Source organism: Pezoporus flaviventris, unplaced genomic scaffold, assembly GCF_033815535.1.
Source record: "Pezoporus flaviventris isolate CSIRO_AGI_PZ_B2104156 unplaced genomic scaffold, CSIRO_AGI_Pfla_v1 ptg000116l, whole genome shotgun sequence".
Classification (NCBI taxonomy): Eukaryota; Metazoa; Chordata; class Aves; order Psittaciformes; family Psittacidae; genus Pezoporus; species Pezoporus flaviventris.
Window position 1 is genome coordinate 4,217,737 of NW_026892664.1, and position 27,595 is coordinate 4,245,331.

General features: G+C 47.6%; 1 protein-coding gene and 1 pseudogene across 1 annotated transcript; both read left to right on the plus strand.

Annotated features, from left to right (window-relative positions):
* Positions 1 to 5,294: 5,294 nt before the first annotated feature.
* On the plus strand, positions 5,295 to 6,250 carry LOC133282330 (olfactory receptor-like protein COR8; annotated as a pseudogene).
* A 17,679-nt stretch (positions 6,251 to 23,929) lies between these two features.
* Positions 23,930 to 24,859, plus strand: LOC133282332 (olfactory receptor 8I2-like; the record flags this gene model as incomplete). Its single annotated transcript, XM_061478360.1, has 1 exon — positions 23,930 to 24,859. A coding segment is annotated over exon 1 (930 nt), but the record flags the coding sequence as incomplete, so codon positions are not given.
* Positions 24,860 to 27,595: the final 2,736 nt, after the last annotated feature.

Consider the following 27,595-nt stretch of genomic DNA (forward strand, 5'->3'; position numbering starts at 1 on the left):
AAGCAGTAAATGGCATTTTTATTTTTCTATGCTGGTACAGTTAACACTGGCTTTAGTCAAGCAGGTGTGTTTTCAGGTTTCAGCAAAGAATCAGATCTTTATTCACTTTCAGTTTGAAGGAAATTTGTGTCAGAAGACACCTCAGAGGATCCTCATAGGATTGCACGTAAACGTGAAGCAAGAGAATTTCTCAGTCTCAGTGAAAGCCCAGCTTACACATGCATGACTTCCAGAGACTTTTCTTTGGCTTTTGATTGTCATTCCAGTCACCAAATCACATTTAACAAACTATTTGAGATCATTAACAACAAATAACATTGACTTTGTTAAACTCATGATTTATACCTTCCTGAGCTCCAGCATGATAAAGCATCCTAAACCTATGGGCATTCAGTTTCTTGCTTTAAAAAACAGTTGCTGTTATAACAAGCTGATTCTAAAGGCTGATTTGTTAGTGACTGTATTCTGCTGACAGTCTAAAATGTTGCATTTCTGTATAACAGAATAAGATTCATCCTCATTTAACTCTTGAATAAATCAATGTATCTGGCTTAAGCTGCCTTTGCAAAAGAAACACAACCTGCATCAGACGTTGCTCCATATTATTATAAAGAAAACCCACATTGGTAAGGTTGCTTTCTGACACAGCTTTACCACAGATTACACAAGGACATGCAGACACAAGCCCACTGCCTAAGTGCAGGTGAGGCTCTGCTTTGTGTTGGTGTTACCTCCTGTGACTTCCTTCTGCCACCGAGTGATGGGTGCCAAGGATTTATCCCCAACGCAGCAGAGAACATCTATGTGCCAGCATCAGCTCTGTTGCACCTGATGTGAAGAGAGGGGAGCTCCTGCCAGACTCCAAGAGGCCAGCTTGTGGTGCTGGGGCTGTAAATACAGTTGCATGTTCTCTCCTGGGAGGAAGCCTCCAGGGCTGCTCATGCTTTCCCAGAGGAAAACAAAGAGAAGGAAAAGCAAAGGGTGTGAAATCAGCTCTGAAAGGCATTGTGGTGCTTGAGCATCTGAGAGTCATGGAGTGGGTGAGCCATGCCTGAGCACAGCTGCACAGCAGCAGTAATGAGTAGCTCATAGGATGCTTCCTACATACTTGTGGACCATGCAAATGTTTTGGTCTGAACATACTGACACAATGAAAATAGGTTTAGAGACATTCCAGATCTTGCACACGGTCCTCAAATGGGACATGAAGCACAAGTGACTCCACCTCTGAAGCTGCTGATGTCCCTCTGTGGAGGGACAGTTTTCCAGCCCAAATGGGGTTACCCACATGTAGTGTCTGGATGTCCAACAGCTGAGCTGGTGCCTCTGGACTTCCACTGTATTCAAGGGTGAAAAACAGGCATTTTGAGGCAGAGAGGATTTGTCCCAGAATTAACTAATAGGCCTTTATCCCCCTGACCAGCCTCAGCTGGGGCTCCATCCCCGCTCTCTTCCTGTTGTTTCCCCAATCTCTATTTAAACTCAGAACAGGCAGATTGAGCTTTACTAGAGCAGTTCTGGTTTCCAGTTTAGTAGGAGTTCAGCACACCTATGCAATCTTTTGGTGGTCACCTAGGATTTCTCATATATCTTCCTCGCAATTTTTTCACCTGATCCTGAACAAGGGATTGACTCAACCTGACTTGGCTTGGTCTTGAATCTGCCTCCTCATCACCAGCTTTCCTGATGCTCTGGAGCTTTGGTTGAACTTGGTCCATGTGTCTGTTCCTGCCCTGCTTCTATTGTTCAGGTACCGTGGGATTGTCCCTGCACACCAGGGTGTTCTCCTTTGATTCCGTTTAGACAGATAAAGGAGAAAAACCCCTGTGGCAGTCCCCAGGCTCCTGCAGAGTAGAACCCATCACCCTCTGCACCTGACAGCCCAGCCAGTGCTCACTGCTCTGGCAGTCATTTTCCATCCAGAGCATGTCCCTACAGGAGCAAATTAGGTGGTAGTTTTTCAGTGATGAAAAGTAGAGTCTCCACGCAGCCTTCTCTTCTCCAGGCTGAACAGCCCCAACTTCTTCAGCCTGTCTTCATACGGGAGGTGCTCCAGTCCCCTGATCATCCTCGTGGCCCTTCTCTGGACTTGTTCCAACAGTTCCATGTCCTTTTTATGTTGAGGACACCAGAACTGCACACAGTGCTCCAGGTGAGGTCTCACCAGAGCAGAGTAGAGGGGCAGGATCACCTCCTTCGACCTGCTGGTCATGCTCCTTTGGATGCAGCCCAGGATACTGTTGGCTTTCTGGGCTGCAAGCACACACTGAAGCTGGCTCATGTTCATTTTCTCATCAGCCAACACCCCCAAGTCCTTCTCTGCAGGGCTGCTCTGAATCTCTTCTCTGCCCAACCTGCAGCTGTGCCTGGGATTGCTCCCACCCTAGTGTAAGACCTTGCACTTGGCATGGTTAAACCTCATGAGGTTGCCATCAGCCCACCTCACAAGCGTGTCGAGGTCCCTCTGGATGGCATTCCTTCCCTCCAGGGTATCAACCCAACCACACGGCTTGGTGTCATCGGCCACCAAATTGGTCAGGCAGGATTTCCCCTCAGTGAAGCCATGCTGGCTGTCACCAAGCACCTTGTTGATTTTCATGTGCCTTACCATGCCTTCCAGGAGAATCTGCTCCAAGATTTTGCCAGGCACAGAGGTGAGACTGACTGCTCTCTAATTCCCCGGGTCATCCATTTTCCCCTTCTTGAAAATGGGGGTTATATTTCCCTTTTTCCAGTCATCGGGAACTTCCTCTGACTGCCATGATTTCTCAAATATGATGGCCAGCGGCTTCGCAACTTCACTCGCCAGCTCCTTCAGGACCCACGGATGGATCTCATCAGGACCCATGGACTTGTGCATGTTCAGATTTTTAAGATGGTCTTGAACCAGTTCCTCTCCTACAGTGGGCGCAAGGTCTTCATTCTCACAGTCCCTGCATCTGCCTTCCAAGACTTGGGTGGTACAGTCAGAGCCTTTGCCAGTGAAGAGTGAGGCAAAGAAGTCATTCAGAACCTCAGCCTTCTCCAAATCCTGTGTAGCCAGTTCTCCCAAGAGCTTCCTGAGGGAGCCTACATTCTCCCTTGTCTGTTTTTTATTTGCTATGTACCTGTAGAATCCCTTCCTGTTATCTTTAATACCCCTAGCTAAGTTTAATTCTAACTGGGCTTTAGCTTTCCTAACCTGGTCCCTAGCTTTTCGAACAATATCCCTGTACTCTTCCCATGCCACCTGTCCTTGCTTCCACTTATTATAAACCTCTTTTTTCAATTGAATTTTCCTCAGGAGCTCCTTATCCATCCAAGGAGGTCTCCTGACCCTCCTGCTGCACTTCCTTCTGGTTGGGATGCAACACTTCTGAGCTTCCAGCAGGTGATCCTTGAATATCAACCAAGAGTCTTGGGCCCCTCTGCCCTCTAGGGCTGGATCCCATGGAACCTTCCGAAGCAGGTTCCTGAAGAGGCCAAAGTCTGCTCTTTTGAAGTCCAGGGCAGTGAGCTTGCTGCACGCTCTTCTCACTGTCCTGAGGATCTCAAATTCAAGCATCTCATGATCGCTGCATCCAAGGCTGCCCTGGAGCATCACATTTCCAACGAGCCCTTCCCTGTTGGTGAGCACTAGGTCAAACATGGCACCTCTCCTTGTCGGCTCCTCTATTACTTGCAGAAGGAAGTTGTCTTCTACACAATCGAGGAACCTCCTGGATTGCTTGTGCCAGGCCATACCGTCCTCCCAACAGATGTCAAGGTGGTTGAAGTCACCCATGAGAACAAGGGCCTGTGAGCGTGAGGCTTTTCCTATCTGTCTATGGAGGGCTTCATCCGCAGGTTCTCCTTGATCAGGCAGTCTGTAACAGATCCCCACAGTAATGTCTCCCAGAGCTATATTCCCTTTAACCCTGACCCACAAACTCTCTGTGGACTGCTCACCTGTCCCCAGACAGAGTTCCATACTCTCCAGCGTATCCCTAACACAAAGGGAAACTCCCCCTCCCCGCCTGCCAGGCCTGTCCTTCCTAAAGAGCCTGTAACCTTCCATTCCGACACTCCAGTCATAGGAGCCATCCCACCATGTTTCTGTGATTCCCATTATATCATTCCCCCATAGATGTGACCGCATCTCTAATTCCTCTTGTTTGTTCCCCATGCTACGGGCATTTGTATAGAGGCACCTGAGCCGAGCTCCAACTGAAGCCGGCTCATTGGCTGGAGCGGCTGGGATATCTCTACATTGCTCCAGGCATTTATTATAGGTTCTGGCAACTGACTGGGTGTGTTGGAATGGAATGATGCTCCCCTCCCCCAACACATCTAGTTTAAAGCCTTTTAATACCTGAGCTGGAGCAGGTAACAGAAGTTAAGTGCACTGACTCTCTGTTAGACTCATCTGCCACACTGAGGGGAATATTTCTCTCTGTGCTGGAACCTGACCAAAACTGCTAGTAGTGATAGGACAAAGGGGAATGGGTTAAAACTTAAATAGGGGAAGTTTAGGTTGGATCTAAGGAAGAAGTTCTTTACTGTAAGGGTGGTGAGGCACTGGAATGGGTTGCCCAGGGAGGTTGTGAATGCTCCATCCCTGGCAGTGTTCAAGGCCAGGTTGGACAGAGCCTTGGGTGAGGTGGTTTAGTGTGAGGTGTCTCTGCCCATGGCAGGGGGGTTGGAACCGGATGATCTTAAGGTACTTTCCAACCTTAACTGTTCTACGATTCTACTGACAGCAGTGTGTCAGCTTAGCCTATTTTTGCTGTCTAGGACAGGACTTTCTGCCCCACGCTGCCAGGGAAACCTCCTGAGACTCGAGTATCTCACTCAATGAGTTGTTGTGGGCAGCTGGGGATCCAGCAATGCTGTATCAGAGCTGGGGTGATGGATTCAGGGCTCCTGGGGCATCACACTCAGATATTTTCAGTCTTTCTCATGGAGCAAATGGAATGTACAGTCCCTTTTTCTGCCTCCCTAATGAAATGTGATGACCAGTTTGCAAGTTCTTCACCTCTTCTCCAGTTTTCAAATGGTTCAAGATTGGGTTTGGGATTTTAAAAGAAAAGGTCTGATTTAGCCTCATGATTAAGAGATTTCTGAAGGGCTTTTGGATGTGTTTCTCTGCCTGTGAAGATTCACCAAGAACCACAGTTAAGCGTTGCCTCAACTATCAAATCTTTATTGTTCTAATGTCCAACCTGACAGAGTACATGCAAGCCACATGGCATTGCTCTTCCCTATTTCACTCCATCTTTCCTCCTTCCCGCAGGGATGCTGCCACGCAATACAGTAACGGGGCTGAAGGCAACCACACCGCAGTGACCCACTTCATCCTCCTCGGCCTGACAAGCGAGCCCAAGATGCAGACTCCTCTCTGTAATCTTCGTCATGATTTATCTCATCACTCTCATGGGCAACCTTGGGCTGATGGCACTGATCAAGACAAGCCCCCGGCTGCACACCCCCATGTACTTCTTCCTCTGCAATCTCTCTGTTCTCGATCTTTGCTACTCCTCTGTCTTTGCTCCAAAGCTGCTTCTTGCCTTCTTGGTGGAAAACAAAACCATCTCTTACCCTGCCTGCTTCCTGCAGCATTTCTTCTTCCTCATGTTTGTGACCACAGAGGTGTTCTTGCTGGCTGTGATGGCTTATGACCGCTATGTAGCCATCTGCAACCCACTGCTCTACACGGTTTCCATGCCCCACGGGGTCTGTGTTCAGCTGGTGGCTGCATCATACATGGGGGGGGGGGGGGATTTTGAACTCCCTAATCCAAACCTGTTGCTTGCTGCTGTTGCCTTTCTGCAGTCCAAACACCATCAACCATTACTTCTGTGTCACTAACCCTTTGCTGAAGCTTTCCTGCTCCAACAGCCACCTCAATGAGCTTTTGCTTGTAATTCTTCATGGGAGCATTTCCATGTCTGTGCTGGTCCTCATCATCACCTCCTATGTATATATCCTCTTGTCCATCCTGAGGATTAGGTCTGCTGAAGGAAGGCACAAAGCCTTCTCTACTTGTGCCTCCCACCTCCTGACCGTTACCTTGTTCTATGTCCCTGCTGGGCTCAGCCACATGCAATCAGCTTCCAAGTACTCCCTGGAGAAAGAGAAAGACACCGCTGTGTTTTACACCCTCCTTGTCCCTATGCTCAACCCTCTGATCTACAGCTTGAGGAACAAGGATGTTAAAGATGCCCTTAGAAAAGCAACAGCAAGTAACCTCATTGCGAGCTGCTCATTGACCAACCCGGTCCCAGCTGGATGATAGAACTCCTCCTCTTTCCCTTTTTAACTTGTTTTGTGTCAGCTGTCTGGAGGAGGAAGGAACTGAATGTCTTTACAGGAGCAGGTACAGCACATCCTAACCATGCTTTAAACTCTGCAGAGGCTCTGTGATGTTAAGCATCCCCTCAATATAGGTCTCTGATAAATATTCTCTTGTCATCTCTTGGGGTTTTTCTTTTGGGGAAAATAGATGTGATATCATAGGAGGTGGCAAAAATAAGCCCATGAGGAATTTCCCTCTTCAGTTTAGCTTTAGAAGTTGCACTGATTCAAGCAGTGATTCATCCAGAGGCAAGTTCAAGGAAGGATGAAGGGTTTTGAGGAGGTACATCTGAAAAACATCACTTTACTTTGGGCTAATGCAAGGAAATGCATAAAATCCCATTTGCTCCCAGAAGGATGTGCAGTGCAAAGTAAGGAAATGGGAGGAGAAGCAGAGCCACTGAGCTGCCAGAGGATGAGCATGGTAGGTGCTGTGATTGAGTATTGGGAAGATGCTGAATCTCTGTGTGACCAGAACATCCCAGCCTGGAGGCAGCAGAGCTGTGTCTGTCATCCTGCACCTTCCTTCCTACCACTGGAAACATCCAGCTCAGCCAAAGAGGTCTCAGCACAGTGTGGGTTAGAGGGAGATTAAGGCCACCTATTTCTTACCTCCTTGCTTCCTTGCTGTGGGCTTCATCTCACATCTGGTTTAGGAGAAGTAGCAGCTGAGAGTAGGATTTTCCCCTACTGCCAAGGATTTTAGTGTGATTGAATGTAATGACTTTAGGGAGAAGTATGATTTTTCCCCTGTTTTCTTGTTGTGGGGCTGCTGTAAGTGATATTTCCTCCCACCCAACTCTTCCCCAACACAACCTGTTAACTGAGAAGGTACCACTGAGGAATGCTGCAGAACTTCATGCTCTGCAAAGCAGAAATAACCAACTGCAACCTGTTAGAGACCTTCAGCAATAAGCTCTTTCTGTATCAAATAGAGACCTGGATGCATTGCAGGAGAGGGGGGATCATCTGTTACTTCATGGTACTTTGCACATGGCTGCACCCAAGTTAGTCCTGACATTGTGTTTTTCATAGCTAAAAATAAAAGAGAGACTCCCAGCATCATTTCTATTAGGTGGACATGGAAAATATGACTAAGCATACCCACTGTAGGCTATACCTAGAATTGTAACTTCTTTTTTCCCCCTCAGAGGTAGGAGTTTGCATTTGGATGCCTGATGTAGAGTGCAACAAAATCTATCTGGAGCACCCAGTTGAACAGGGGTCATTTTCCCTAAGAGACAGACACAGACAAGGAGGAGGAGATGTTTATAACACTTACTTTCCATTAGAGCTTGCCTTGTCCCTAGCTTGGACACCAGAGGGTCTTGCCTCTCAATAAGAGTTGTTTGTGCTGTTTGCATGATGCAAGTTGCCTCAAGGGAGCAGCCAGGACCAGTTATTCCCAATGGGAAGGCGAGCTGGGAGCTGAAAGTGGCCACAAAACAGAGCACGGTCCCCATGTGCCTGAGCACAGCAGCAGCTTCCACTGATAGCCCAGGGGAAACTAAGAGTCAGGTTCATGGTTGCTACAGACCAGGAGCAAGCCCAGTTACAGCACAGCCCTGGAAGTGGGCCCACTGCCAGGACTGAGCTTAAATAGAGCCTGAGCCTATGTCAGAGGGTGTGTGAGAAGGACCCAGGTGATGCTGGCCATGGCAATTACTGTGGCTGCACTCCCTGATGTCTCAAGGAGAGGGGAACTGGGTTTTCCACCACCCAATGCCCTAAACACAGTGGCAGCTCTGCATTCAGCCTCCTCTGATGGATTCCTGTGTGCAGAGGTTGAAAGAATGGAGCCGAAAGGAGCAAAGAGCTCCTTTATTGTGTTAATGAGAATCATCCCTCCTCAGTTATGCAAAATCATGGAATCATAGAATGGTTTGTGTTGGAAGGGAACTTAAAGCTCATTCAGCTCCGACCCCAACACCTTCCACTGGAGCAGCTTGCTCCAAGCCCCTGTGTCCAACCTGACCTTGAACACTGCCATGGATGGGGCAGCCACAGCTTCTCTGGGCACCCTGTGCCAGCGCCTCAGCACCCTCATAGTGAAGAATTCCTTCCTTACATCCAATCTGGATCCCCCCTGTTTCAGTTTGAACCCATCACCCCTTGTTCTTTTCCTACAGACCCTGATGAAGAGTCCCGCTCCTGCATCCTTGTAGCCCCCTTCAGACACTGGAAGCTGCTCTGAGGTCTCCACGCAGCTTCTCTTCTCCAGGCTCAACAGCCCCAGTGTTCTCAGCCTGGCGCCATCAGGGACGGGAGCACCTCCCGTATGAAGACAAGCTAAGAAAGTTGGGGCTGTTCAGCCTGGAGAAGAGAAGGCTGTGTGGAGACCTCATAGCAGTCTTCCAGTATCTGAAGGGGGTCTATAGGGATGCTGGGTAGGGACTCTTCATTAGGGACTGTAGTGATAGGAGAAGGGTAACGGGTTAAAACTGAAACAGGGGAAGTTTAGATCGGATATAAGGAAGAAATTCTTTAATGTGAGGGGGGTGAGGCACTGGAATGGGTTGCCCAGGGAGGTTGTGAATGCTCCATCCCTGGTGGTGTTCAAGGCCAGGTTGGACAGAGCCTTGGGTGATATGGTTTAGTGTGAGGTGTCCCTGCCCATGTCAGGGGGTTGGAACTGGATGATCTTAAGGTCCTTTCCAACCCTAACTATTTTATGATTCTAGGATTCTATAGACACCAAAACTGTATCAGAACTGCAGGGGATACCAGAGCTGTATTGAACCTTTGGTCCTTCCCTCAGATCTTCAAGCTCGCTTGGGATGAACAATTATCAACCAGGCAATGGAGACAGTGGTCACTGCCTTACCTCAAGGTTGAGCCTCCTTTTTGTGGGAACTACTTTCATTTAGCACAATTTAAACACAAACCACCATGGTGCTGTCTCAGTCCTGTTATTAAATAACTGATACTTATTTGGATGAATTATCGAAGACTCAGTCCACGCTTAAAATCACCTGACCCTGTTTGAAGAAAACCATTTGCTCCCCAAACTCCTTCTGGCTGCATCAACACCTCCAAGACCAGTTCTCCTGCAGAGACCTACCCAGGAAGACAGGCCCAGGACAGTTTGCTCTGTCTTTGCCCGTCTGTCATGGTTTAAACCCAGTCAGGTAACTTATTCACTCACTCCCAGTGAGTGGTGCCGAGCTGACAACAATCGAGGGCAGTCCCTCCCCCCCCCACCGGGGCTCTCCCCTTCCCCGCTCCCAGAGGAATGGGGAGGAGGATCAAAAGGGTGCAACTCCTATGGGCTGAGACAAGAACAGTCCAGCAACCAATGTACAACACAAATCACCACCACTACGATCAACTACAACAATGATAAGGGAAAATAACAAGGGAAGAGAATATGATACCACTGGCCAAGAAAACGAGTTCCACCCGGAAGCCCGTGTCCTTCCGGGTTAACTCCCAGGTACTCCCCACCCCGGACATGACGTGCTGTGGTATGGAATACCTCCCTGGCTAGCCCGGGGCAGGCACCCCATCTCTGCTTCCTCACAGCTTCCCCTCCTCCCTAGCAGAGCATGAGCCTCACAAAGTCCTTGGTCAGGGTAAACATCACTTAGCAACAACCGAAAACATCGACTTCACCAACACTGTTCCCAGGCTGGAAGTCAAAACACAGCACTGCACCAGCTACCACAAAGGAAAAACATGACTGCTACTGCTGAACCCAGGACATTATCCACCCCTTATTCCATACCATTCACGTCGTGCTCAGATCCCACATTTTCAATACACCATCGCTCTCCCACATATATACATCCATATACATACAGACCAAGAGGAAAAGATCATTTTCTTAGTGCATGGGCCAATCCCTATAATGCTGCCGAGTCCATTCGGCCCATGATGTTCCAAGTTCATTCTCTGTTGGGATGATGGCTGGAGGGAAGTCAGGGCCAGTCGCTGGTGACCTGGAGACATCTAGTTGATGGGCTATAAAAGTATTACACAGCAGGCAACAGCATACAATTGAGTTCCCCTAAAATCAAATCCCCTTGAGGTATACATCGGACTTCCCCATCTTCCCGCATTACCCACCAAGTATATCCAGGTCCCTGAGCAAAAGCAATCCCACGAGTGGGTTTGCCTTTACCTGAAGCAGGAATAACCCAGACTGTCTAACCCAGCAAATTCTTCACATGCACCATGGGAACTTTGTCCCCCTCTACAATATGTAAAAGTTCTGACTGGGCTGGGCCAGCCCTGTTGGCAGATCCTCTGGTGTTGACCAACCAGGTGGCCTTTGGTAAGTGTGTATCCCAATGCTTGAAAGTTCCCCCACCCATCGCTCTCAGTGTAGTTTTTAACAGCCCATTGTACCGTTCGATTTTCCCAGAGGCTGGTGCATGGTAGGGGATGTGATATACCCACTCAATGCCATGCTCTTTGGCCCAAATATCTATAAGGTTATTCCGGAAATGAGTCCCATTGTCTGACTCAATTCTCTCTGGGGTGCCGTGTCGCCACAAAATCTGTTTCTCAAGGCCCAGGATGGTGTTCCGGGCAGTGGCATGGGGCACAGCGTATGTTTCCAGCCACCCGGTGGTTGCTTCCACCATGGTAAGCACATGGCGCTTGCCTTGGCGGGTTGGTGGCAGTGTGATATAGTCAATCTGCCAGGCCTCCCCATATTTATACTTCAACCACCATCCTCCATACCAAAGAGGCTTTAACCGCTTGGCTTGTTTAATTGCAGCACACGTTTCACACTCATGAATAACCTGGGCAATAGTGTCCATTGTTAAGTCCACCCCTCGATCACTGGCCCATCTATATGTTGCATCTCTGCCCTGATGGCCTGAAGTGTCATGGGCCCACCGGGCCAAAAATAATTCACCTTTATGTTGCCAATCTAAGTCCATCTGAGCCACTTCAATCTTAGCCGCTTTATCCACTTGTTGGTTGTTCTGGTGTTCCTCAGTGGCCCGACTCTTGGGTACATGGGCATCTACATGACGTACCTTCACCACCAGGTTCTGCACCCTGGCAGCAATATCTTGACACAGGGCAGCAGCCCAGATGGGTTTACGTCTGCGTTGCCAGTTGCTCTGCTTCCATTGCTTCAACCACCCCCACAGGGCATTTGCCACCATCCATGAGTCAGTATAGAGATAAAGTACTGGCCACTTTTCTCGTTCAGCAATGTCCAGGGCCAGCTGGATGGCTTTCACCTCGGCAAACTGACTCGATTCACCCTCTCCGTCAGCAGTTTCTGCAACTTGTCGTCCAGGACTCCATACAGCTGCCTGCCATCTCCGATGCTTTCCCACAATACGGCAAGAGCCATCAGTAAACAAGGCATACTGCTTTTCACTTTCTGACAGTTTATTATATGGTGGGGCCTCTTCAGCGCGCATCACCTCCTCCTCTGGTGACATTCCGAAATCTTTGCCCTCTGGCCAGTCCATGATGACTTCTAGAATGCCTGGACGACTGGGATTTCCTATTTGAGTTCGTTGTGTAATTAGTGCAGCCCATTTACTCCATGTAGCATCAGTTGCATGATGTGTAGAGGAGACCCTGCCTTTGAATATCCAGCCCAACACAGGCAAGCGGGATGCCAGGAGGAGCTGTGCTTCAGTGCCAATCACTTCCGAAGCACCTCGAACCCCTTCATAGGCTGCCAGTATCTCTTTCTCAGTTGGGGTATAGCTGGCCTCAGATCCTTTGTGTCCCTGACTCCCAAAGCCGAGGGGTCGACCTCGAGTCTCCCCTGGAGCTTTCTGCCAGAGGCTCCAGGTAGGACCGTTCTCCCCAGCAGCAGTGTACAGTACATTTTTTACATCTGACCCGTTCCGGACTGGTCCAAGGGCTACTGCATGAACTATCTCGCGTTTAATTTGCTCAAAGGCTTGTTGCTGCTCAGGGCCCCATTTAAAATCATTCTTCTTCCGGGTCACATGATAGAGAGGGCTTACAATCGAACTGTAATTTGGGATGTGCATTCTCCAGAACCCCACAGCACCCAAGAAAGCTTGCGTTTCTTTCCTATTAGTTGGTGGAGACATTGCTGTTATCTTGTTGATCATATCTGTGGGGATCTGTCTACGTCCATCTTGCCATTTTATTCCCCAAAATTGAATCTCCTGTGCAGGTCCCTTGACCTTATTCCGTTTTATGGCAAAACCGGCTTTCAGCAGGATTTGGATTATTTTCCTCCCTTTCTCAAAGACTTCTTCCGCTGTATCGCCCCACACAATAATGTCATCAATGTATTGCAGGTGTTCTGGAGCTTGCCCCTGTTCCAGTGCAGTCTGGATCAGTCCGTGGCAAATGGTAGGGCTGTGTTTCCACCCCTGGGGCAGTCGGTTCCAAGTGAACTGGACACCCCTCCAAGTAAAAGCAAACTGTGGCCTGCACTCTGCTGTCAAAGGAATTGAGAAAAATGCATTGGCAATATCAATCGTGGCATACCACTTGGCTGCCTTTGACTCTAGTTCATACTGAAGTTCTAGCATGTCCGGTACGGCAGCACTCAATGGTGGTGTGACTTCATTCAGGCCACAATAGTCTACTGTTAGTCTCCATTCTCCATTAGACTTTTGCACTGGCCATATGGGGCTATTAAAGGGTGAGCGGGTCCTGCTGATCACCCCCTGGCTCTCCAGTCTACGGATCTGCTGATGGATGGGAATCAGGGAGTCTCGGTTGGTGCGATATTGCCGCCGGTGCACTGTTGTGGTCGCAATTGGCACTTGTTGTTCTTTGGCTTTCAGCTACCCCAAAACAGAAGGATCTTCTGAGAGACCAGGCAAGGTGGACAGCTGCTCAATTTCCTCAGTCTCCAAAGCAGCAGTACCAAAAACCCACCGGTACCCTTTTGGGTCTTTGAAGTACCCTCTCTTGAGGTAGTCTATGCCGAGGATGCATGGAGCCTCTGGACCAGTCACAATAGGGTGCTTTTGCCATTCCCTCCCAGTCAGGCTGATTTCAGCCTCCAGAGCAGTCAACTCTTGGGATCCTCCTGTTACTCCAGAAATATAGATGGGTTCCACCCGTTGCCAACTTGATGGCATCAGGGTACACTGTGCGCTGTTATCTACTAGAGTCTTATACTTGTGTGGGACTGATGTGCCAGGCCATCTGATCCACACAGTCCAGTAAATCCAATTGTCCGCTACCTCCACCTGGCTGGAGGCAGGGCCCCTCTAATGGTCGGCACAGCATTGGACACTTAACTCGTGTTGAAAGGGATTATTCTTCGTTACCATTGAATTGCTGAGGTGAGTAGCTTGAGAGAGGACGCCTTCAACACCGGAGCGGGGGGAGATCAGGGTCCAGGAGCCTCAACTCAGAGCGACAAGAGCCACTGAGGGAGCCTCAAGTCCTCGAGAGGACCTGCCCAGGACCCGGCAGCTCAGCTTACGCGAGCAGCTGACTCACACAGGGTGGAGCCTGAAGCAGTGGCACTAACCCTGACTGGTTAATGACCTGCCCCAGGAAGCGCGAGCGACCAGGAGCCCGGCGAACAGAGCGGGTCGAGGCAGTTTGCGTGGCAGTTCGCACCTCCCGCGTGAAGACAGGCTGAGGAAGTTGGGGCTGTAAACCTGGAGAAGAGAAGGCTGCGGGGAGACCTCAGAGCAGCTTCCAGTATCTGAAGGGGGTCTATAGGGATGCTGGAGAGGGACTCTTCATTAGAGACTGTATTGACAGGACAAGGGGTAATGGGTTAAAACTTAAACAGGGGAGGTTTAGATTGGATATAAGAAGGAAATTCTTTCCTGTTAGGGTGGTGAGGCACTGGAATGGGTTGCCCAGGGAGGTTGTGAATGCTCCATTCCTGGCAGCGTTCAAGGCCAGGTTGGATGAGGCCTTGGGTGATATGATTTCGTGTGAGGTGTCCCTGTCCATGGCAGGGGGTTTGGAACTTGATGATCTTAAGGTTCTTTCCAACCATAACTATTCTATGATTCTATGAGGATTTGTTCCAGAGGCTGTGGAGCCTCCACCCATGGACATGTTCAGAAGCTGCCTGAATGAGGCCAGGAGCAACCTGATGCGGCCATGACTAGCATGACCATGACTAGTCACTGATGTGACTATGACCAGCAGGACGTAGTTATTGCTCAGAAAGGACATCTAGGAGGTCTCTATTCCTATGATGGGCAAGCTATACACATAAACACATATATATGTGTGAATATATAGCAAAACACAATATTAAATGCATTCTAAACTATATATATATAGCACAGTATATTCTTGTGTTAAATGTCAACACCAACACACACAATACTAGTTTTCCTTGCCTCAGTTTAGTTGGGGTCTCAGTGATTTGTAGGGTGGGGAGGGCCCAGCTGCTATGGGCTTTTCCCAGGAAGGATGGAAACCCAAGATCTAAATGGATGAACTGATGTTTTAATGCAGTTATGGAGCAATGGGATATCGTGCGTGAGCCAAGTGAGTGAAATGCAAATTCTTCAACAGGTCTGTGTTTGGAACCAGGCTGCTGAGTTAAATCACAGTCAAATTGGGCTTTGCCACCTCTTTTCAGGCAGCTGTGGAACTTCACCCTTTCAGTTTTCCTCCTCAAGTTCTGCCTTTCTCAAAGCCTTTAAGAGAATCTCTAAGGAGTTTTCTAATTTATACCCAGAGTGGTTTGTTAAAAACAAAGGCAAGAATGTTATCAGTAGAATTTGCCGCAGGGGAGTTGCACTTTGGTTTGAGGCAATGGGGATTAGAGAAACAACGGGAAAATTGAAGGTAATGGAAAAACCCAACCAAAAGTCTTTATTTCCTATGCAAGAAGTCATTCCTGGCACAAATTGCAGCTCCCCCATATCTTGGTTGCTATAAAATCACAATGCCACCAGGGAAAACAGTCACCACAGGGTTTCCCCACACACCCAAAACTTCCCTATTTCTTTAGCAGCTCATCACTCAAAGGTGAGAGATGTCCCTGATCCAACTGTGTTAACAAGCTCCACTGGGAATGGATTTGGAGCTGATGGGCTTTTAGGAAGGAGAAGGCTTGGCTGAGTCCTGGATGGAGATTTTCCACCTGTGGTCACTTGAGCTGTGGCATCTCCAGTGGGAAAAACACTCCCTAATCCAGGGGAAAATAACCTAAACAGGGATGTGACCCTGGCCAGCACTAAGAAATAAATATTCTTTTTTTATACTTTATTCTTTATTTGTACTTTATTCTCTATCATTTACGTTGTATTTTTTATTATATATATTTTTTATTTTATATATATATTATATATATTCTTATTCTTTACTCTTATTCTTTGTTCTTACTCTTTACTAAAGTTACCAGCCTGAAGCTGACTCTTACTGTTGCCAGCAGGACATGACAGTATCCACGTATGCCTGCTCTTTAGATGTCCATTTCCCCTTCAAAGCTGTATTCATCTACTTCTGAACAAAATCCACTCCTTTTCCTATGTGATTTTTGTTCCTTCTTGGTACCATTGCTCTCTGCGGTCACCTTCAAGAGGTGCAAAATGGTCACAGGAGTCCCTTTAGGTATCAAAAGGCATAAGTTTTGAAATAAGCGGCTAGAAAATCATGGATCCGGATTTCTTATACAACACCACCACCTAGTGGACGTTGCTGGGAATAGCCACTCCTTTAAGATAAAAATTTTCTCTTATGTGCTGGGAAGCTTTGGGTAGCCAAGTGGCTTGGCTTACCCAAGAAACTGAGAAATAATAGATAAGTAAACTAAGGCCATCATGTTGCCTCTACAGTTGGCTGATCCTATGTAGACAGTTTATTTTCTGACCCTGTTAAAGCAATGTCAGATAGTTTAAAAGCTTCAAAGAAAGTCCCCTCGCATTTAGAAATGATGCTTTAAAACCCACTTTTCCTAATGCAGTTCTTGGCTGAGGCTTCAGGTTATATGAAATGTAGATTATTGCAGAATCATAGAGTGGTTTGGGTTGGAAAGAACCTTGGTTCCAACCCCCTGCCATGGTCAGGGACACTACACACTAGACCATGTCACCCAACACTCTGTCCAGACTGGCCTTGAACACTGCCAGGGATGGGGCAGCCACAGCTTCTCTGAGCACCCTGTGCCAGTGCCTCAGCACCCTCACAGGGAAGAGCTTCTTTGTTATATGTAACCTGAACTCCCTGTGTTTCATTTGAACTCATCACTCCTTGTCCTGTCAATCCAGTCCCTAATGAAGAGTCCCTCTCCAGCACCCTTGTAGCCCCCTTCAGACACTGGAAGCTGCTCTGAGGTCTCCACACAGCTTCTTTTCTCCAGGCTGAACAGCCCCAATGTTCTCAGCCTGGCTCCATATGGGAGGTGCTCCAGCCCCTGATCATCCTTGTGGCCTCGCCTGGACTTGATCCATGTCCTTCTGTTGTTGAGGATATCAAATTCACTCTGCCTTTTAAATGTTTTTTTTCTTAAATATTCTGTGCTATCCATACACAATTTGAAGTGCTTATTTGTGGTGTTTTAGACGATTCCCTTCTCCATCAGTTGTTTCCTCTAGATCCACAGATCCCTCTCAGAAAGTATCCCCATTGCACATCTTTACTCCTGACAAAGCCATCCCAGATTTCATAATGGAAGCAAACAAAAACACATCAGATCTCAAACCAGGTAAGGTCTCAGGCTTTATCCCATGGAGGTGAAGGATTTAATTCCTTGTTGTTGATGTACGTAAATCACACCCATCACCACCTAAATCATCCCAGGGGAGCAGCTGGGCTTCTTTAGGTGCTCTCTGATGCTGAATTAAATGGGTGAGGATGCCTATACAGTAACCAAGTTCCTGGGTTACTGGTGGATCCATCCTGGTAACCTGCATGGGGTAGGAAACCCACCGTTTGTTACAGAACATTAAGTGCTAGGCAGGAATAACCAGGGTCATTCCCTACTAGGGCTTTTGGGGAGTAAAGAGGTGATTTCTGTCCTTTCCTGGAAGGCCCTGCAGCCCCCTCTCATATTTGGTTGCACAGTAACGAAAGCATTTCTGATTGAAAAGTAAAGGCAGCTGCTTCAAAATGAAAAGGAAGTTGTGCTTTTATATTTTCATTCTAAGTAGCAGCATAAACTGAGATAAAGGAGAGCTGTATTTTCCCTACACTGAGGGTTGAACACATCTAAGAGTGCTTCCCAAGAGGTAATCTTGTTTTTGAATACAGACATGACACAGTACATACTGCTATGTACTAAAAAACTACCTTTGGGGATTTTTGAAGGCTGGATAAAAATTTTAAAGGCAACAATTTTGGGCTGGTATTGTTCAAATAAGACCTTCTGGTGCCATTAATTTTAAAACCTGTTGGGTGTATCCTGACCTGGCTCTTGGGAGCCCTTTGGGCTGACCCTTGCCTGGTCTGACAGCTCCCTGCCAGTTAATGTGTAATCCCCTGACTTGTTTTACCCCTGGCTCTGTGAATACCACAAAGGACAAGGCTCTGGAAGGACGGGTAGATGCTGCATGGGGGAAGACAGAGCAGCATTACCCTTCTAGCTGGAGCCTGGAGAAGCTGGGAGTATTAAAACCCATTTCAAGTGGATCTGAGAGCAACGAGAAAGAAATCCCTGATATGAAAACCCTGCTTTGTCCTGTGGCATCCACAGGATCCACAGGCCTTGTAGCAAACCTTACCTCCTCTGCTTTACTTCAGGGCAGCAGAAACTATCACCTTGAGGAATCAGAGGGATGCTGGTGCTATGAGCATGGGGCTCTTTTGTTTCATATTTTGAACGATCCTTTTCTTCACTCATTAGACAGTTTGTGCTGTAAGACTCTCGAAAGAGCAGGTAACCAAGCAGTGTGTTATAACTTCATATATCTGCCACCTTCCCCTTGTTCCTGTACTGAGATCTTGAGGATAACATCCACTATGATGGCTTTGGACTGCCAGAGGGAAATTGAGATGAGCTCTTAGGCAGAAGCTCTTCCCTGTGAGGGTGCTGAGGTGCTGGCACAGGGTGCCCAGAGAAGCTGTGGCTGCCCAATTCCTGGCAGTGTTCAAGGCCAGGTTGGACACAGGGGCTTGGAGCAAGCTGCTCTAGTGGAAGGGGTCCCTGCTTGTGGCAGGGGTTGGAGCTGGAGGAGCTTTAAGGTCTCTTCCAACACAAATAACTCTGGGATTCTATGGTTCCATGAGAGCAAGCTAACTGCTACCTAACCAGGAGGTTATGCTACAAGGTTTTGCTTGCCTGTAGGATCATAACAGCATCTGGACGTTCTCCTATCCATAATGTCAAGAGTTACATCTTGGATAACACTAGCAGCAGTCTGCTTGTTGAGTCCTAGGGCAGCTTGTTGAAAGCTTGTCCAAAAAGCAAGATCTTACCAAATCGGAGTAGGAAAGCCACAAATGGAGGTCCTTTCCCCAGGAATACAGGGATAAATATTCAGTTAACTCTTCAGCAGAGTGTGGACCCACAACCTGCATGGATAATATCTAAACAAAGGCAGCAAGGTATGGGTTTTCAGTTTAATTTATCTCCATTCCAGTGAGTGTGCTCAAGCTGCAGGGAGGTGTGATTGCTGGGGAGAAGCCGTTGTGTATAGCACAAGCTGCAGCCTTAGACACATCCCAGGTTTCATATCTGCACCTTGGATCACTTCAGACCAAGCACTTGGTTTGTCAAGCAAGAAAAAGGAGGGTGAGCCTTTGTTAATTGTGAGCTTCAGGTTGATTGTCCCCTGGCAGGAGATGTGTGTGTCTGGGCAGGTGGATGCTGCCTCAGGGGGAGGATTGAGCCCCAGACCCAAATAGTTTGATTTTCATTAGTTGGGTCACATCTTCCAGCTCCGTGGTGATGGCTCAGGAGCTGCTTTGCCTCCAGCATCTCTATGTGAGCAGTGAAAAGCAGCTCTAAATCCCAATTAATAACACCAGGAGACCACACGCGTTGCTCACAGGACATCTGAAATGAGGAGTCTGGCTCTGGAGGTGGACCTCACCCCTTCAGCAAAGGGTCATCAAATAATGATGACTTAAGCATGGCTCTGCTTGTCAGATACCAGCCACATGCACTCTTGCTTTGCTCTCTGGTGTAACTCTGTCAAGTGATGATTAATGTTAGGCAGGAAAAATCAATGAAGATTTATTCTGCCTGTTGTAAGCTGTGATATTTGGAGCTGCTGGTTTCTCCCAGGCAGAATTTATCTTTGATCAAGCCTGAATGTATCTTTTGTCTACAAGTTAGGCATCGTGTCTAAAGCAAAGTGAGGTGAGAAATCCTGGCTCTGCACCATCCTACCCTAAGGAAAGCCACATTTGCTCTCAAAGAGCTCCTCCTGGGTCACAGAGAACAGCTATTTATTCCTCATGTATCACACTATCACACTAGACTGGCAGCACCCAAAAGATGAGAAATAATTCCCTTTCCCCAGTAGTTACTCAGGAGTTCAAGGACTTCCATGTGTCAATGGCTTGAGAGGAACTATGAGGAACCCTGCAGTTTATTCATTCTGGTGTTGCCCTCCCTCCTTGCCTTAAAATACCTACTAGCTTCCAGCTGTGTTGGTGGTGATTGTGGTGTTCAGCCAAGACTGGCCTTGGTGTTTTCCTCTCTCAAAAAGAATTTACCTCATATTGACTTATATATATGTATGTGTGTGTATATATGTATATATATACACCCTTTACATTGACTTAAAGTGGGGTAGCTGACTGATAGACAAAACCTGACTTTCTTAATATTATTGAGGGATTTGGGCCTATTCAGAATTTTCAGTTGCCTCTCCTGGATGTCTGCTACTCCTCTACCATCATCCCTCAAGCCTTGCTCCATGTTCTAGTGGAGAAGAAAGTGATTTCCTTCATTAGATGTGCCACCCAGCTCTTCTCATTCACAACCTATGCCACCACCGAGTGCTACATGCTGGCTGCTATGGCTTATGATCACTACATGGCCATTTGTAACCGCCTTCTCTACTCCACAGTCATGTCCCAAAGGCTTTGCATTGGGATGTTGGCTGGTGCCTACTTAGCTGGTGTGATCAGCTCTGCCATACACATAGTTTCCATAGTTCATCTCCCATTCTGTCAGTCCAAGATGATCAGTCACTTCTTCTGTGATGGACCACCACTGCTAGCCCTCTCCTGCTCTGACACCCCTGCCATTGAGGTGATGGTTGCTGCCGTGGTGGGGTTCAAGGTACTGAGCACCACGGTCTTCATCCTCATCTCCTACTTTTTGGTCCTTTCCACTGTCATGTGGGTGTGGTCTGTGGTTGGTCAACGCAAAGCTTTCTCCACCTGTGACTCTCACTTCATCTCCACTGCTTTGTACTATGGCAGCTCCCTTTTCATGTACCTCCTGCCCATCTCCAGCCAGTCCTTGAAGCATGACGAGTTGGTCCCCATGAGAAGAAGCAGGCTGGATATTGCACCTTCAAGGATGGTTCGATATTGCACCTTGAAGAGGATGGTTGGATATAGCACCTTCAAGGACGCGTGGATATAGCACCTGCACAAAGAAGGGACTAAACATACTTGGAAGCCTGAAAACTGGAAAACACACTTCTCCTTAAACCAAGGCTACATTCTGTGCTGGGATGGACAGGACTTTCTCTGGCTGCAGCCTGAAACCTGACAGTGACTGTGTATTGGAAAGAATGTTGTTGTCCAAAGTGATTGTTACTTAAATATTACTTGAAATTAATATATCTTATTATTTATATGCTATTAAACATAATAATAAACTTTACTTCAGGCTTCAGAGAGCAAAAAGGAGAAGGTGGTGGCTTTGCCCTGCTGACATCAAATCAACTGGTATCTGACCTCATGTTTTATATTAGCAAATGATTTCTGGTGTTATTTCTGGTTTTAAGGAAATATTAACTGATATTTCCAGGTATTTCAACTCCAGCCCACAAGGTTTGGTCACGTGACATGACAGAGGGGATATTGAGGTGAGCTCTTAGGCAGAAGCTCTTCCCTGGGAGGGTGCTGAGGCGCTGGCACAGGGTGCCCAGAAAAGCTGTGGCTGCCCCATCCCTGGCAGTGTTCAAGGCCAGGTTGGCCACAGGGGCTTGGAGCAAGCTGCTCATGTGGAAGGGGTCCCTGCCTGTGGCAGGTGTTGGAGCTGGAGGAGCTTTAATTTCCCTTCCAACACAAACCAGGCTGCAATTCTAAGAAATAAAGCTGTGACAGGCTATTGGTCAACAAAGTCCTTGTGTTAAATGGGGACAAGTCATATCTGAGCCTCTGCTCTGCTGTGAATTTAAGTAGGGGTGTAAAGAGCAGGAATGCTGGTAAAGAGGAAGGATTTGGGGTCTTCCTCTCCCCTGAACACCCAAGGTGCTGCTGGCATGGGTATACTGATGAGCCCGATGGAGCAAGTACAAAACCCAGCTGTCTGCATCTGGGACTTCAAGCTGCATTATTCCCCCTGCACAAGCACACCCAGGTATTCTCAGTGCCTCTTTTTGCCTTCATGTAGTTCTTTTCAATAATCCTTGAATTATATATTTTTCTTCTTTCCAGAATTTGATTGAGGGTTATTTCTCCCTCTGTTACACTGATTTTCCCACTTCACAAGCCTTGGTTTTAGCCCAGTACCCAATGGGGAAGAAAGACATTCAAATCCACTCAGAAATAATTTTCTGCCCTCCTCCAGTGCATCTCCTGGACTGTCAGTCTGGTGCCTTCCAGCAGAAAAAACAGGTTGACATTGAAAACATCTAAAGCTATCTACATTCTTCTCTTTCTTGCTTCCCCACATTTTCATACCTCGGTTTTCTCTTCTATCTGCCCCATCCTTTGTCTTTTCTAAATGACTGGGACAAGGTTATCAGTTAATATTTCTACTAAGGGTTTTATCATGTCTCTTCATCTAGGAGAAATATTCGAGACACAACGGCACTCCGAATTCTTCAGAGGAAGACTGGGAAATCTGACTTCATCCTGATATATCCTCAAAGCAGCCACGTTTTGAGCCAATGCTTTTGACCAAAGTGGTGTACAGTCACTAGTCAAGTGCATGGAAGTAAATGCATGTGATGGAAAGGACTCCCCATGACCAGCGCAAACCATCCACACAGAGGATGCTTTGTTTTCAGCTCCCTTCAATGCAATATTAGATGAACCCTGTGGATGTAAAGGGCTTCCTTAGGGAAACACTGAAAGGAAGAGGTATGTGGTAGATGGGGAAATACAAAGCAAACTGTCCTGGGCCTGTCTTCCTGGGTAGGTCTCTGCAGGAGAACTGGTCTTGGAGGTGTTGATGCAGCCAGAAGGAGTTTGGGGAGAGAGGACTTGAGAGGTTGTTTTGCTGATCAAGTCAAACTAATTATCCGAGGGAGGAGGGTCCTTTGGGAGAACAGTTTGCACAACACAAGCCTCTGAGGTAATGCTTCCTGTGAGATAAAAACCCCTCCACCAGCCAGCCTGGAGCATCCTGCTACCAAGCATCTCTCCTTCAACCCATCACATGGTCTCCAGGAGGAGCTGCAGACACTGCATCCACCACCACCTTCCTCTTTAACCAAGCAGGTACAAAAGGGTTTGATGGGTGGTGGGTCCAGTTTGACCCTGGTCTTGCTGCCTCTCACATGCTTGATGGCATGTTATATTTCACTCTTCTTCAGGGACTGTAGAGATAGGGCAAGGGGTGATGGGTTTAAACTGAAACAGGGAAATTCAGGTTGGAGATAAGGAAGAAGTGCTTTACTGTGAGGGTGCTGAGGCCCTGGCACAGGGTGCCCAGAGAAGCTATGGCTGCCCCATCCCTGGCAGTGTTCATGGCCAGGTTGGACACAGGGGCTTGGAGCACGCTGCTCTAGTGGAAGGTGTGCCTGCCCGTGTCAGGGTTTGGAGCTGTGTGAGCTTTAATTTCCCTTCAACCCAAACCATTCTATGATAACCCATGGTGTGAATAAAAGTGCCCTAGTATGCCTAGTAGGTTTGCTTCAAAAACACCAACCTTCCTGACCCCATCTACAACTGATTTAGTGATATTTTAGCATGAGAATATCCAAGCGTAAAGCCTTAAAATTTTGGTTTATATATGGTATGTTTTGTATTTTACACCCTTAGGTGCATATTTGGGTTGGTCATAGGCAGCTCACTGCATTCCCAGCAAAGCTCTGCTGGAGCGAAGTCCACTGATTTCCCTTAACATTATGCAGGGTGGGGGTTCTTCAAAAGCAGATAAACTTAGAACGTAAAACAAATTTCAAGTACATGGCTTTGTGTGGTGTCGAAAAGGATGCAGCACAAGTAATGAATCTACAGAAGAGCACTGATCCACTCTGAAAAATACAAAAAAAAAGGGAGAAAATAAATCCTTAACATTCCCAGAAATCAGCGAAGAAAATACAAAATCTTTTCTGTTTTCCACATTTTGTGATGTACTTATTTGGTTTTATTGTATTACGTTTGGATAGACATGATGTTTCTCACTCTTTCATTAGTGATGTATATATCAATCATTCTAGAATTATTCTCTTTTAATTTCCTGTTGTGTAATGTGCTCCTTCACCACTTTGACTTCAGATCTTGAGCTACACACAGAAATACAGCATTACAAATACACCGTTTTCTATTGCATTTACTTTGTGGATTATACTCCAACTAAACTTCCACATTATTTCTCTTGTAGGGATGTATTTCAGTGATTCCTTTCATTTCAATCCAAATCCATCAACTTATTGAAATGACGGACAGAGGAAACCTCACGGTTCTCTCCAGCTTCATCCTCTTGGGTTTCTCTGATGCCCCAGAGCTACAAACCACCATCTTCACAATCTTCTTATCCCTCTACGTTTTCATGGTGCTGGGGAACCTGATGATGATCCTGCTGATCAACACTGACCCCCACCTCCACATCCCCATGTACTTCTTCCTGAGCCACTTATCTTGCATGGATGTTTGCCTTTCCTCCGCTATCATCCCAAAAGCTCTGGAGACCTTCCTGCTGGGGAGAAGCCACATCTCCTTTTGGGGTTGCTTTGCCCAGATGTATATTTTCGTGGCTCTGGCTGTCTGTGAGAGCTTCCTGCTTGGGGTAATGGCTTACGACCGATACACGGCTGTGTGCAAGCCCCTGCTCTACACCACTACCATGACCAGGGCACGTTGCCATGGCATGATGGTGCTGGTGTACACCATCGGGTTCCTCACCTCCCTGGTGCACATCACGCTGGCAGGGAGGTTGTCCTTCTGTCAGGCCAGGAGCATCAACCACTTCTTCTGTGAGCTGCCCAGCCTCCTGCAGCTCTCCTGCTCCGACACAAGCACAAATGAGGTCTTGCAGGTTTACCACGCTGTGTTAAACACTGTGGGCCCTCTCCTGATGATCCTGGTGTCCTACACCTACATCCTCCACACCGTCCTGCAGATCCCTTTGGCCACGAGGAGGCTGAAGGTCTTCTCTACCTGTGCCTCCCACTTGGTTGCCATCACCATCTTCTACGCACCCGCGATCCTCACATACGTCCAGCCTCATGAGGCATCCTCATGGGATCAGGCAAAGCTGGTGTCGCTGTGTTACTCCATCCTCACCCCAACCCTTAACCCCCTCATCTACAGCCTGAGGAACAAGGAGGTGAAGGGGGCTCTGAGGAGGCTGTGGGAGCGAAAGCTGCTGCCACATCTATGCAAGGTTTGAAAGCACATTTGGAGCTCTTCAGTACTGTGGAGGTAAGGAAGGAATATGTGGAATATGTGATTATGGAATTGAGCATTACTGGCCATTATTGGTCATTATAGCTCACTACTGGTCATTATTACAGCAAGTGCAGGGTATGGAGAACCAGCACAACAAATGGTTCTCTTCAAACTGCTTCAGGCTGTTTTAAGCAAGGCCTGAGCCTTCATCCAAATAAGTATCAGGTATTTAATAACAGGCCTGAGACAGCACCATGTGTTTTGTGTCTAAATTGTGCTAAATGAAAGTAGTGCCCACAAAAAGGAGGCTCAGGCTTGAGGTAAGGCACTGACGACTGTCTACATTGCCTGATTTATAAGCATTTCCTCAATGATGAACTGGTGGAAGGTCAAGAGGATTTGATACAGCTCTGGTGTCCCCAACACAAGGAGGACATGGAGCTGCTAGAGCAAGTCCAGAGATGCAACAAGGATTCTCAGGGGCTGGAGCAGCTCCCATATGGGGCCAGGCTGAGAACACTGGGGCTGTGCAGCCTGGAGAAGAGAAGCTGCTTAGAGTCCACAGAGCAGCTTCCAGTGTCTGAATGGGACTATAAGAAACCTGCAGGAGGGCTTTGGCCAAGGGCCTGCAGGGACAGGCCAAGGGGAATGTCTTGAAGCTGCCAGAAGGGAGACTGAGATGAGCTCTTAGGCAGAAGCTCTTCCCTGTGAGGGTGCTGAGGCGCTGGCACAGGGTGCCCAGAGGAGCTGTGGGTACCCCATCCCTGGCAGTGTTCAAGGCCAGGTTGGACACAGGGGCTTGGAGCAAGCTGCTCCAGTGGAAGGGGTCCCTGCCTGTGGCAGGGGTTGGAGCTGGAGGAGCTTTAAGGTCCCTTCCAACACAAACCTCTCTGGGATTCTGTGAAATAAAGCTGTGACAGTCTGTTTGTCAACAAAGCCTTTGTGCTAAATGGGGACAAGTCATATCTGAGCCTCTGCTGTGCTGCGAATTTAAGTAGGGGTGTAAAGAGCCTGAGTGCTGCTGGGAGGGAGGATCAGGGGTATTCCTCTCCCCTGAACACCCAAAGCGCTGCTTGCCTGGCTATCTTGACGAAGCTGATGGAGCAAGTGCTGTACTCAGCTGTCTGCATCTGGGACTTCAAGCTGCATTATTCACCCTGCACAAGCACACCCAGTTATTCTTAGTGCCTCTTTCTGGATTCATGTAGCTCTCTTCAATAATCTTTGAATTATATTATTCTTCTTTTCTAAATTAGGTTGAGGGTTATTTCTCCCTCTGTTACACTGATTTTCCCACTTCACAAGCCTTCGGTTTAGCCCAGTACTCAGTGGGGAAGAAAGACATTCAAAACCACACAGAAATCCTTTACTTCCCTCCTTCAGTGCATCTCCTGGACTGTCAGTCTGATGCCTTCCAGCAGAAAAACAGGTTGACATTGAAAACATCTAAAGCCATCTGCATTCTTCTCTTTCTTCCTTCCCCGCATTTTCATAGCTTGGTGTTCTCTTCTATCTGCCCCATCCTTTGTCATTTTTAAATGTCTGGACAAGGTTATCATTCAATATTTCTACTAAGGGTTTTATAATGTCTCTTCATCTAGGAGAAGCATTCAGGACACACCGGCACTCAGGATTCTTCAGATGAAGACTGGGAAATATGACTTCATCCTGATATATCCTCAAAGCAGCCACATTTTGAGCCAATGCTTTTGACCAAAGTGTTGTACAATCACTAGTAAAGTGTATGGAAATAAATGCATCTGATGAAAAGGACTCCCCATGACCAGCGCGAACCATCCACACAGAGGATGCTTTGTTGTGTTTGTTTTCAGCTCCGTTCAATGCAATATTAGATGATCTCTGTGGATGTAAAGGGCTTCCTCAGGGAAACACTGAAAGGAAGAGGTATGTGATAGATGGGGAAATACAAAGCAAACTGTCCTGGGCCTTTCTTCCTGGGTAGGTCTCTGCAGGAGAACTGGTCTTGGAGGTGTTGATGCAGCCAGAAGGAGTTTGGGGAATGAATGGTTCCTTCAAACAGGTTCAGGTGATTTTAAGCGTGGACTGAGTCTTGGATAATTCATCCAAATAAGTATCAGTTATTTAATAGCAGGACTGAGACAGCACCGTGGTGTTTTGTGTTTAAATTGTGCTAAATGAAAGTAGTTCCCACAAAAAGGAGGCTCAGCCTTAAGGTAAGGCAGTGACCACTGTCTCCAGTGCCTGGTTGATAACTGTTCATCCCAAGCGAGCTTGAAGATCTGAGGGAAGGACCAAAGGTTCAATACAGCTCTGGTATCCCCTGCAGTTCTGATACAGTTTTGGTGTCTATAGAATACTAGAATCATAGAATAGTTAGGGTTGGAAAGTACCTTAACATCACCTAGTTCCAACCCCCCTGCCATGGGCAGGGACACCTCACACTAAACCATGCCACCCAAGTCTCTGTCCAACCTGGTCTTGAACACTGCCAGGGATGGAGCATTCACAGTCTCCCTTGGCAACCCATTCCAGTGCCTCACCACCCTCACAGGAAAGAATTTCCTCCTTATATCAGATCTGAACTTCCCCTGTTTAAGTTTTAACCCATTACCCCTTGTCCTGTCACTACAGTCCCTAATGAAGAGTCCCTCCCCAGCATCCCTATAGGCCCCCTTCAGATACTGGAAGGCTGCTCTGAGGTCTCCACGCAGCCTTCTCTTCTCCAGGCTGA